Below are 13,598 nucleotides of genomic sequence, written 5' to 3'. Positions count from 1 at the left end.
TACCCAAGCCCGGCACAGCAAATTTCAGGCCCATTTCCCTTACATCCTGCTTTTGCAAAGTGATGGAAAGGATCTTGCTCACCCGACTAATGTACCAACTACAAAATCGCCTTTCTCCACGTCTCTTCGGCTTTCTACCCTAACGCAGCACCCATCACTACGTCGTCGACTTGTATTCTCGCCTCTCCCGTGACAGTGTTATGGCATTTGTAGATCTAAAAAGTACATTTGATATAGCTAACCGAGACATTATTTTAGATCAATTAATTGACTTTGGAATTAAAGGTAAATTGTTACGATGGATTAAGGGCTACCTCAGTAACCGGACCTCTCATGTCTTCTTCAGCGGTGCCTACAGCTCCTCATGGGATTTTCATCTCTGCACTCCTCAAGGAGGGGTACTAAGTCCATTTCTCTTCAATATACTAATGCATCGTCTCCTCACGTCTTTGCCCACTATTCCTGAGGTCACAATTACATGCTATGCAGATGATTAATGTATTCACTCTACTTCCCAACACACCTACAACTCTTTCTTACTTCTCTCTCCCAGGCTTCTGCTAGCTGTGGCCTTGTTGCTTCCCTACAGAAGAGCAGAATTTTCTCCTACCGCCCTCCTGCCATGCTACCAGAGTTCATGATTGGAGACTGCATCATCCCACCAAGCTCCCAGTACTGCTATCTTGGTGCACCAGTACGAATCTCAGAAACTCTTCCTGCCTGGCGTCGATCCCATCCCGTAATTCGTGAACTGCTAGATTGTCTCCAACGTTGGCTCCGGCCTCTCCAGTGGCTCACCAACAACTCTTCCGGTATCTCCATCCCCGTGGCCAGAACTGTCTATATTACTTTTATACGCTCTGTTGTTGATTACCTCTCCCCTGCCTTAATTCAACTTCCTCGATCTGCTTTAGAGCCATTGGAGATTTTTCAGAATAAGGCCATGAGAATCATTCTCAGTTGCCCAATGACTACCAGAATTGTCAACATGCAACGGGAATTACGGCTTCCATCCCTAGTTGAGAGGATCTATTCTAACGTCACCTGCCTCACAGTTAAGTGGATACACCTCTCACCGCACTTCACAGCACTGGTCAGAGCTTCTCTTAGCCCCACTCTGCCCCGTCCCCCTCCCCCTCATGCCCCCCGGTCGCCGTCTTATAAGGTCTATCTCCTTTATTCGCTGCCTAGATTTACAAGTATCAGTAGCTGACGTACCCCCAGGCCCTCCCCCGTGGGCGCTACCATCGCCTGTAGTTAGCTTCACTCCTACAGCAAAATACGACCCACCTCCTATACAGCTACAGCTGGCCTTGGAAAATGTTACCCAGGTAACATCCTCCATCACTGCTCCGCATCGCCTCTACACTGACGGATCACTACAATCAGATGGTGCAGCTGGAGGAGCAGTCTTCTCACCTGATCCACCGCCGCCTCCTGAGGGCTGGGTCGGCCGTCAACTCAGAGATCACTCCAGCTCCACGTTTTGCGAACTATACGCCATCTTAGAAGCTATCAGTCTCGTTTGTCAAAGAGGAGTTAATGCTGTCATTATATGTGACTCTCAGCGTGCACTGCAATCCCTCTCCACTATTCATCCCACTCACCATTCTGTTGTACAACAAATCCTTTCCTTTCTATCCCTACTGACTATCCGTAATCTCTGAATTAAATTCATTTGGATTCCCTCTCATGTAGGTTTACACCATAACACCAAAGTAGACCGCCTAGCAAAGGAAGCCTGCCGACTCCCCCGTCGTGGTGATGGACGACCTCTCTCCCTGCCATGTCACCTCAACAGGGTCCGCTCCGCTGCACTTCTACCCGAGCAGCGTCGTCGGAACACCGAGAGACCCTTCAGTGTCACCATCACTCACTACGGATCCGTATGCCGCCACAAATGCATGTACCGCCGCAGGGGACTTATGGTCCGTCGCCACAATGTTGTCTCGGCCCGACTGCGACTAGGCTACCGTCCACCGTGGCAGGTCGCCGGGGTGGAAGGCGAGCCTGTATTCACAGAATGTCACCTATGCCACGCTCCACTAGCCAACACTATCGAGCACTACTGCCTAGCGTGCCCCACTGTAAGACATCTACTACCCCCAGGGACTACCATTAGATGCCATCTGTCGTCATCTCCTATCACAAAATAAATTATATGAAATACTTGTCCGTTACCCCAGCTTTGGTGGGTTTTCATTATACCTGATGCCCTGCATGACATCTCTAGCTTACTTCCCTTTTAAATGGATGTACAATACCCAGTGTCCTATATTATGTTACCTGCAACTTATGTATTGTATGTGTGTATGTGTATGTGTAAGCATGTGCATCCCAGTTGCCTTCCTACATTCATTATGAAAACCTCCCCCCCACTGTATGACGCTATTGCGTAATAAAAAAAAAGTCTTCCCACTGAGTCGTAAGAAGGGACATTACTTTAAAAAAGAAGAAGAAGAAAAAAAAAAAAAGGCATAAGAGGGTCTAGGACAGGGGTCCTCAGCCTTGCTTGGGCCATGCACCACTTTCACCATTTGCCAGAATATCACCCCCCCCCTCCTTTTCAAGATTGTCTGTTTCAAAAGGTGCATTCTAAGCAATATGCAAATATTACTCAAAATACTTTTATTTTTTCCAAATTAGTATATATACATCAAGGTCCATGTAGACAGGTCAGCCAGTCGAGCGGGCCGAGCGCGGGCGAGGAGGGTGATGACGTCATCCACGCCGCACCTCCCAGCCACTCACAGTACTGACTTGAACTTGACCACCCTTGGAGCCTGTTATCTCTTCCCCTCCCCCCCTTTTTTTTCAACTGCATTACATATTATCTACATGCATTACTGATTAGATGAACACTTGGAATATTAAAGGGTCTATTGTAAACACAAATATATTCATAGTAATTATGGCAAACAGTAGTCATAATACAAAGAAAAATTAAGTTCACACCATTCACAATGTTAGCATAAATATTCAATATTTGTTATTGAATATAAACCACCTAATCATAACATAAACAACAAAGGAAAACAGGTGATATGGTCCTAGTGAAAAAGTAAACCACATATCATTCATGTGGTCAGTTTCATTAGCTTTCTGTTTTGACCTTTGCATGACTTATGTTTTTTCTTATTTTTCTTAATGTTATTATTTAGATTCCTAATTCTAAAGTACACAGATATTTTGGCAAAAAATGATATGACATCATGAGTTACATCAAGTCCAACATTTTCTAATTCACGAACAAGTGTTTTCAAGCACTCTTTTCCTTCCTTGAGACTGTCACCGTGTATTACTTTAAATGTTTCTCTCATAGTTGTTAATTGGGAAAAGAAGGTGTCAGCAGCAGCATACAATCCACCTCTGTTTACTTCATCAATCCATGTTTTAGCCATGGCGGTAGGCCTACAGTCACTTGTTTTGTGGCATAAGTGAGGATATTTTGTGTTAATTTTTGAACAATATAACCACCAATGTATTTGAGAGGTTCTTCTTCTATAAGTACGTGGATTGCTTTCTGTGGATTAGAAACTGAGATTACACAGTCTCTTAGGTTTTTATCAATGTTATCATACTCATAATTTACATCTGGCCCAACATCCAAATCTTTGAAGCAGAGACTAGTAATGTACAGTTCTGATGCCAACTGCCTCTCATCAAAACATGAAACTTTATTTTCCCTTTTCTCAAGTTTAGTTTTATTTGACAGTCAAAATTTGCTGCAGTTGTATTTGGTTTCTGAGCAATACATAGGACTGTACAGAATGCTGCAAAAGTCTCTCAATCTTGAATATATTTTAACTAGAAATCTAAATCAAGACAGCCTGGAGCATTTATTTGGGTGCATGCGGCAAATGCGAGGAACATACGACCATCCAAATTCTGTAACTTTTAAATATCGCCTCAAACACTTACTCCTAGGAAAAGACGTTACATTTCTTGCTCAGAAACCAAATACAACTGGAGCAAATTTGAACTGTTTGTCAAATAAAATTAAACTTGAGAAAAGGGAAAATAAAGTTTCATGTTTTGATGAGAGGCAGTTGGCATCAGAACTGTACATTACTAGTCTCTGCTTCAAAGATTTGGATGTTGGGCCAGATGTAAATTATAAGTATGATAACATTGATGAAAACCTAAGAGACTGTGTAATCTCAGTTTCTAATCCACAGAAAGCAATCCACGTACTTATAGAAGAAGAACCTCTCAAATACATTGGTGGTTATATTGTTCAAAAATGAACACAAAATATCCTCACTTATGCCACAAAACAAGTGACTGTAGGCCTACCGCCATGGCTAAAACATGGATTGATGAAGTAAACAGAGGTGGATTGTATGCTGCTGCTGACACCTTCTTTTCCCAATTAACAACTATGAGAGAAACATTTAAAGTAATACACGGTGACAGTCTCAAGGAAGGAAAAGAGTGCTTGAAAACACTTGTTCGTGAATTAGAAAATGTTGGACTTGATGTAACTCATGATGTCATATCATTTTTTGCCAAAATATCTGTGTACTTTAGAATTAGGAATCTAAATAATAACATTAAGAAAAATAAGAAAAAACATAAGTCATGCAAAGGTCAAAACAGAAAGCTAATGAAACTGACCACATGAATGATATGTGGTTTACTTTTTCACTAGGACCATATCACCTGTTTTCCTTTGTTGTTTATGTTATGATTAGGTGGTTTATATTCAATAACAAATATTGAATATTTATGCTAACATTGTGAATGGTGTGAACTTAATTTTTCTTTGTATTATGACTACTGTTTGCCATAATTACTATGAATATATTTGTGCTTACAATAGACCCTTTAATACTCCAAGTGTTCATCTAATTAGTAATGCAGTTAAAAAAAAAGGGGGGAGGGGAAGAGATAACAGGCTCCAAGGGTGGTCAAGTCCAAGTCAGTACTGCGAGTGGCTGGGAGGTGCGGCGTGGATGACGTCATCACCCTCCTCCCCCGCGCTCGGCCCGCTCGACTGGCTGACCTGTCTACATGGACCTAGATATACATTTACAATTTTACATGGGTTGTGTTTATAATGAAGTTTTACAAATTAAATGCAAATTGAAAATATTGATGGATATATATAAAACTTGAATAAATTTTTAATTCATAATGAACTACGAGGCCAAACTGAAGCGAATTCTATTAAAAAAAATCCTCGTTACGTATTACGACTTAACGTAATTTACGTAACATACATTTCCTTTACTTCTGACATCTTTAGCTCCTCCCAACAATATAGATTTCAGCAGCCAACAACAAAAGGCATTAATTCAAAGAAAAATGAAAAAGAAAGACAGGTTTCTGTGGACACATATGACATCACCGTAAGCAGTAATTTTCTTACACGTGCGATATCATCGCACGGCGTAACACTTTTCCAATCCTAAAATTAACTTGGGTTAGCACAGGTATAATTCCAGCCCAGCCCAGGTGACAGGCCAGATAGGCCAAAACCAATCATTGCTTTCCTCACCCCGTAAACATACTGTGGTCACAATTCACCCCCAGAAAACCCAAAATTCTCCCCTGGAGGTGAATTTCACCCCTAATGAGAACCCAGTACCTTAAGGATGGTTAGTAAAACACATTAATTCCTCCTTGCATGAACAGATAAACTATCCATGCACTGTGGACGTTGTCATCTTGCTGGTCGTGTGGATGTTTTTCCAACAACATAAAATCAAAACCAGCCCTGCTGAACATGGTGGGGACTGGCAGATTGGGCCAGGCCCCTCAACAATTGTTAGGTATTAGGCCTACCATTTCATGCCTTCAGACCTTCATCCGCATGCTTGATGACAAACCTACGAAATAATGTGTCTGGTCTGGTGTGTGGTTGGTGGTGTACATTTATGTATGTAAAGCGTGCTTGTAGTAATGTATTACGACGAACTCACCAGTCCTTACTTCTCCCACAAGCTGAGCGTTCATCCTCTGAGGATTTCTCGGTCTCGACATATTCTTCGTCAGTTGGGTTTTCTTTAGATATCCGCATTGGTTCATACATGTGTCTTTGTACCGTACCCACATTAGAACACGAAATTGCATCCTAATCCGATAAATCTTCTCAATTAGATGTGAAGTCACTTTCGTATTGCGTGCCAGCCATGTTGAAGAATGTAAACAGTAACTTCATTGTCTATTAGGCACTTTTAAGATTATGCTATTTTGAAAAAATCAAGACTATAAAATATTAGAAACGTGCATTTTAGTGTTCTAACATTCTCCAAGCTATATTTTCATACATTAAATGACAACAACAACATCTAAATCCTTCTCAGTTGACCTTTAATGTGTCGTAAGTTTAGCCATAATTTAGGTGGGTGATGTCATCTGTGATATTATGGGCCTAAGGAGATTACCAAATTTGTAGGTCTTATCAGTTTCATAACAATACCTAGGCTTATAGTCTCCGATGATTTCAGGAAACTTAGTATATTTCTGAAGCTTATTGCCTCTTATTACTATGCTGTTGACTTTTTTCAATGAATTCGTTGGACTTTTAGTTATTTTTTGTTTAACTTTGTTGGGTCACTTATGGTATTTCCCATTTTATCTATATACTCATCATTGTCACGTGGACGTCGACACATTTGTCACCTTTTCTTATAATGATATATTCTCTTACATATCCTTGGTGGCATCACGAAGGGGTTTGTTTAGAATATTACCAGAGAAAGTGTTGTGTTGTCGACCCGATTCTCCAACCAACTCATCAATAACTGTGATAAACAACAACAATCAATACCTCCAGACACAGACCAGGTCCAGTCGATTCCACGATGACATAATTCTCATATTGTGTCCAACTCCACGTAAGGATTGAGGTATATTTATAAATCCACCTGTATAAAAACCACAGTTTTTTTTTATTGTTGTTGTGAGTCCACTAATCTCTGTTGTACACGTTTTACGACACGGTTACCAACATTGTCCAACTGGATCAATGTGGACACAGTTGCATAATCCTGCTGAAACCCTAGATTGCGCGCCATACTGATGGATGTCGGTGTCCAACTATGTTATAAATCTTATTGTTTCAAGATTCACAAATGTTACTGTTGTGTGCATCGTTATTCAGAGTTGTAGTGTGTACATTCCAAACAACTGGAAAATAGAGTGGCACGATTAAGCGCTTAAATTGCCCATGTCCATTCCGAGCTTTAACTGATTGCCAGGAACCACTGATATTTACATTATTAAAATACTACAACAAATCTGTAGCCTCATCTGGAGCATTATCTAATAGACAGGCAAGTCCTTCTGGCACATCTTCCACTGAAAGAAACGTCAGGATGTCCATCATTCCGACATATAACTGAAAATCCACATCATTACGGTAGTGTTCTACGAAACCCAGAGACTGAATCCATCGCCACGTAGATTGCGTTAGGTGGAAGAATCATCCTCTCACATTCACATTATCGTCGAATACACTTCTTATCGCATTATCGCGTGCTTTGACATTTTCATCATTAACATTAGATACAATCCTGGAGATTATCTGCACAGGGTCTCAGCCAATCTCTTCACTTCTGTTTTAGCCTTGTCTACTTTCACTCCTGAATTATCTGATACATGGTTGTGTTCTCCAGTTTCTCTTGGTTGATTCATCTCTAAGTCTATCACCAGAAAAAAGGATTACAAAGGCGGAGCATGCCGACAAGAGACCTTTTGGTCCATAACTAGGTCAGAGGCGAAAAAATATAATGATGAAATAAAATAAAAATATAATAATATAAATAATAAAAAATAAAATAAATAAAAAATAATATGAATAATAATAAATAAGATAAATAAATGCCAAAGTGTAGTTAAATAATAAACAAAAAGGTAAATAGTAAATAATAATAAATTGAGAAATAATAATAAATAAAAAACATGCAAATAATAAATAGACAAATAATAACAAACAAATAATAAATAGACAAATAATAACAAACAAATAATAGACACACAATAACAAAAAATAAAGACAAATAATAACAAACAAATAATAAAGACATAATAAAAAACAAATAATAAATAGACAAATAATAACAAACAAATAATAAATAGACAAATAACAGATAATAAATGAGACAATAACAAACAATAAAGACAAATAATAACAAACAAATAATAAAGACAAATAATAACAAACAAATAACAAATAGACAAATAACAAACATAATAAATGAGACAAATAATAACAAATAATAAATAGACAAATAACAAACAGATAATGAGACAAATAATAACAAATAATAGACAAATAATAACAAACAAATGATAGACAAATCATAACAAATAATAAATAGACAAATAATAACAAACAAATAATCAAATATAAAATAAAGCCTTGAACTGAACTACATTGTACTGCCTCTGCAGGAAGTTTATTCCATTCATTAACTACATGGTTGGCAAAGTTGTTTCTACCCATTTCCAAGTTAAATCTATTTCCTGACAGTTTGAGACCATTATTTCTTGTCGGATTCTCATTCAATGTGAAAATTTTGTCACTTTTGATGTTGTCAATCCCCTTTAGAATCTTAAATACCTGTATCAAGTCACCTCCGAGTCTACACTTTTTTAGGGAAAACAGATTCATTTGTTTTAGTCGATATTCGTATGATTTATTTTTTATATTTGGAATCAGTTTTGTGTCTCGCCGTTGTGCTTTTTCCAATCTGTCAATAACTTTAATGAGATTCGGTGACCATACGGAAACAGCATATTCCAAATCCGGACGAACTAACGATTTATATAGCTTGTTAAATGAGAGATGAACTTTTGAAGTCAAAAGATCGCGCAGTCCTTCAATTTTATTTGCTTTCTCAGAGGCTGAAATATACTGCTTGGATGATTTGAGATTGTTACTGATAATTACCCCCCCGAGATCCCTCTCACTATCCACTTTTGTTAACGAATTACTAAGTTGTAATCGTACTTAGTTATTTTTACCTATGTGCATAACCTTACATTTACTTGTGTTACATTTCATTGGCCACTTTTCAGTCCATTGCTGTAATTTATCTAAATCTTCTTGAATATCTAATTGATTTAAGTGATCATTTGCCATTCCGCACAATTTTGTATCATCAGTAAGTTTTGAGACAATAGATTTTTACTATTCAAGTTCAAATATGTCTTTGACTTTCAATAATAATGGGCATTTCCATTTCATTTATATTTTTCTTTTAGTATATTGATTTCTGATTTTGAATTGTGATATCCATAAGTCATATTATTCTTAGCGCACATTACTAATTATTTTAAAATTAACAAAATGTTGGAAGGTGTCCTCTTGCATGTGATAAAATGACAATGGCGGAAAATGTGGGAAACTACCCCTGTACCTACATGAGGATGGCGGCATCTGCGTCATGGTTATATTTATTTAGTAGTTGTGGCCGATTGACTCCAAAATTCTGCGAATTGGCCTGATCATATTTTCTGGGGTTATAATATTCAGAGTGGAAGAGAATGAGTAATACTGCTGTATAACGCGAGTATTGTGATGCATCATTGAGCATCAGGCAGCTGATGCTTCCCGCGATAATTAGACTCGTACCGAAGAGGTTAATGGAAAAATACCACAAAACTTCACATTTTCAAAATATTTTAATATGACTCTTTTTATATCATATATACAAACCATCACATATTTTATTTTATCAAAATTATTTTTATATAATACATACAAGAAATACAGGCGTATATGTCAAAAGCGAAAATTTCGATATGATAGGAATAACCGACACATGGTTAAATGGTGGAGAGTTTGAAGCCGAATTTAATATTTCGGGATTTAAAAACTTTCATCTGGATAGAAACCACGAGAAAGGTGGGGTTGCTCTGTTGTACATTATAGGCAATGTCCATGATTGTGTTCTAAAGCGAAACAGGATACATATGAGTTTGTGGATAGAACTAATCCAAACAAATGAAAAAAAAAAAAAAAAAAAAATGAATGTAGGTGCAATATATAGGCTAAAGACATTATCATTAACAGGCGACAAACTGTTGTTTCATGAACTGTCTAGTTTCTGCAACCGGAACTTATTGATAATGGGTGATTCAATTTAATTGACAGTGATTGGATGACCCTACACGGCCATATAGGTAGTCGCTTGATGGATTTTCTCGGTGACAATTACTTAGTTCAACATGTAAGAGCCCACAAGACATGGAAACTTACTCAATCTATTGATCACTAGCCGCGAAAACATGATAACAGATGTGAAGTCTGTGAAACTATTGCAAATAGTGCTCACGTCAGTCGCGCCTCGCCCCAAGATCGAGAGAATACAAGGTCTACTCAACAGCTATCCAGTATTTAGGTCGTTTGCGCATTGACGTCACTAGAAGTGCTTGGCCCAAAGACTATATAGGAAAGACGGGAAAGCGCACGGAGAGCCGCATCGTCCACATACATTTTACTGTACGGCTCTCTCACTAGATGGCGTTTACGTCAATCACCAGTTTTAACTGCATCGTCTGTTTTTTTTTATTAAATATGTCAAAGATAAACCACAAGAACATTTTTCCAAAATGAAACCCCCATTTTAACGGTTGCAGAACATGAAATAGGTAAGTCTCCCAGAAACTCTGTGGTGCCTGTACGTTTTCTCTTTTACCTAACATTTTTCACTTACGTTTTCACCATTTTCTCTGTGGGCTCCCCTTCAGATGACGTCACAACATGCGCGCGAGCAGACCTTGTATTCTCTCGATCTTGCCTCGCCCTACCCTCCGCGGCGCTCGCTCCCAAAGAAGGGGGTGGGGGGTCACACAACTCAAGTTTGGCCTTTATACTCGCTGTAGTTAGCAAGCATAGTTCGCAAAGACGGGTAGTCATGTGATGTTTGAGATCACCCTTCTGTGAGAAAGCGGAATCACACGTCACACTGGAATGGCTTCTCTCATGTGTGGGTCATCATGTGACGTTTGAGATCACCCTTTTGTGAAAAAGCAGAATCACACGTCACACTGGAATGGCTTCTCTTCTGTGTGGGTCATCATGTGATGTTTGAGATAACCCTTTTGTGATAAAGCAGAATCACACATGTCACACTGGAATGGCATCTCTCCTGTGTGGGTCATTATGTGATATCTGAGAGCATTCTTTCCTAAGTAAGCTGCATCACACAGGTCACACTTGAAAGGCTTTTCTCCTTTGTGGGTCATCATGTAACATTTGAGGTGACTCTTATGTGAAAAGGTGGAATCACACAGGTCACATTAAAATGGCTTCTCTCCTGTGTGGGTTATCATGTGACTTTTGAGATTACCCTTTCGTGAGAAAACAGAATCACACATGCCACACTGAAATGGCTTCTCTTCTTTGTGGGTCGCCATGTGACGTTTGAGGTAACCCTTTTGGGAGAAAGCAGAATCACACATGTCACACTGGAATGGTTTCTCTCCTGTGTGGGTCATCATGTGACGTTTGAGACAACCCTTTTGTAAGAAAGTAGAATCACACATGCCACACTGGAAAGGCTTCTCTCCTGTGTGGATCATCATGTGACGTTTGAGATGACCCTTATGTGAGAAAGCGGAATCACATGTGTCACACTGGAATGGCTTCTCTCCTGTATGGGTCATTGTGTGACGTTTGAGACCTCCCTTATGTGAGAAAGCGGAATTACAGATGTCACACTGGAATGGCTTCTTTCCTGTGTGGGTCATTGTGTGACGTTTGAGATCAACCTTATGTGAGAAAGCGGAATCACACATGTCACACTGGAATGGCTTCTCTCCTGTGTGGGTCATCATGTGAACTTTGAGATTACCCTTATGTGAGAAAGCGGAATCACACAGGTTACACTGGAATGGCTTCTCTCCAGTATGGGTCATTATGTGATATTTGAGAGCACTCCTTTCTGAGTAAGCTGCATCACACAGGTCACACTGGAATGGCTTCTCTTCAGCGTGGGTAGTCATATGACGTTTGAGAACACCCTTTAGTGAGAAAGTGGAATCACATATGTCACACTGGAATGGCTTCTCTCCTGTGTGGGTCATCATGTGATGTTTGAGACTACCTTTATGTGAGAAAGCAGAATCACACATGCCACACTGGAATGGCTTCTCTCCTGTGTGGGTCATCATGTGACTCTTGAGAGCACTCTTTCGTGAGAAAGCAGAATCACACATGCCACACTGAAATGGCTTCTCTCCTGTGTGGGTCATCATGTGCCGTTTGAGGTAACCCTTTTGGGAGAAAGCAGAATCACACATGTCACACTGGAATGGCTTCTCTCCTGTGTGGATCATCATGTGACGATTGAGATCATCCTTTTCTAAGAAAGCAGAATCACACATGTCACATTGGAATGGCTTCTTTCCTGTGTGGGTCATCATGTGACGATTGAGATCACCCTTTTGTAAGAAAGCAGAATCACACATGTCACACTGGAATGGCTTCTCTCCTGTTTGGGTTATCATGTGACATTTGAGATCACACAACTCACACTGGAAAGGTTAGGTTAGGTTATCATGTGATATATGTGACAATCTTATGCATAATATAGGTCGCACTAGAAAGGTTTCTCTCCTGTGTGGGTCATCACTTGATGTTTAAGATGACTTGTGAGATAGCTGAGCTACAGATGCCACATCGGGTTTTCTTTGTTGATAGTTGCCTTTCTGAAAAAAAAAAAAAAAAAAGATTAACTTTTGGAGATATGTAATAGTATGATTGTTGGTGTTTTGTACACAAACATTTTCACACATGCCATCCTCTATTATAAGAATAATTTCCCTAAAAATATATAGTAAAATTGATTATCAAAATGGTCAACTGGTCTTTATAGCGGTGTTTGCTTAGTTGGCCTAGTTGTGGGTTGAAACTCCATACTGCTCTCCTACTCAAAGGAGTAACTATCACTTACATACGATGCACTTCGTAGTGGGACTATCACCTACATGGAGGGGGGGGAGGTTAGGTTAGACTCAACCCTGTCCCTCACTCAACCAGTACTAAAACAAACTTTTAAGATTATCTTATCGAGTAATGGATTATGTCTATAGTAATTGCATGTCTGGCACAAGAGAATGTAAACATTGAACACGTTTGATACGTCACCTTATTTATATATATGAATTAGCAGTTGGAACCAATGAAAAACTAGACCAATTAAAGCAACCTTTAACACAGAGGCACACTATTTGCTTTGCTGTCAAAATTTTGCATAAGTCACAAGTTTTTTATATGTTTTGCAGATGACTTGGGCTAACGGCAAACAAAAAGGAAGATAAAGCGTCTCGCCAAGCTCTCTCCTATGTTAACAAAAGAAATAAATACAATAAAATGCAACTTGTACAACAAATGAAAAAAATTGAATACACACTTGCACAAAAAAGGAAATACATTAAATCACATTCATACACACTGTGACCTTTGTTCACTATGTACTCTCTCACGATATAGTGAGAGCGCTATTTGTGTTCCTACCCAGGTGTATTGGATTTAAGTCTATGCACCCATTTATACTAACTTCTTTTGTCGTCCACACTTCTAAGAATAATCTTTTCTCCAAGTTGTTTCTGTTTACCACTGTCACTCCTTCCCAGTCAATATT

The 13,598-nt window shown here is 39.1% G+C and overlaps 1 protein-coding gene across 4 annotated transcripts in view; it reads right to left on the bottom strand.

The window, feature by feature from the left end:
* Positions 1-11,251: 11,251 nt before the first annotated feature.
* Positions 11,252-13,598, bottom strand: part of LOC143018177 (uncharacterized) — a 114,693-nt gene continuing 112,346 nt past the window's right edge. For all 4 annotated transcript variants that reach the window (XM_076173357.1, XM_076173356.1, XM_076173355.1 and 1 more), the window contains exon 2: positions 11,252-12,663. In XM_076173357.1, coding sequence (XP_076029472.1) covers positions 11,254-12,462 — 1,209 coding nt within the window. In that variant the 5' untranslated portion in view covers positions 12,463-12,663 and the 3' untranslated portion in view covers positions 11,252-11,253. The remainder of the gene's footprint in view (positions 12,664-13,598) is intronic.

Source organism: Oratosquilla oratoria, chromosome 34, assembly GCF_046742065.1.
Source record: "Oratosquilla oratoria isolate Oo_2021 chromosome 34, ASM4674206v1, whole genome shotgun sequence".
Taxonomy (NCBI): Eukaryota; Metazoa; Arthropoda; class Malacostraca; order Stomatopoda; family Squillidae; genus Oratosquilla; species Oratosquilla oratoria.
This window is presented reverse-complemented; position numbering and strand designations above follow the sequence as displayed.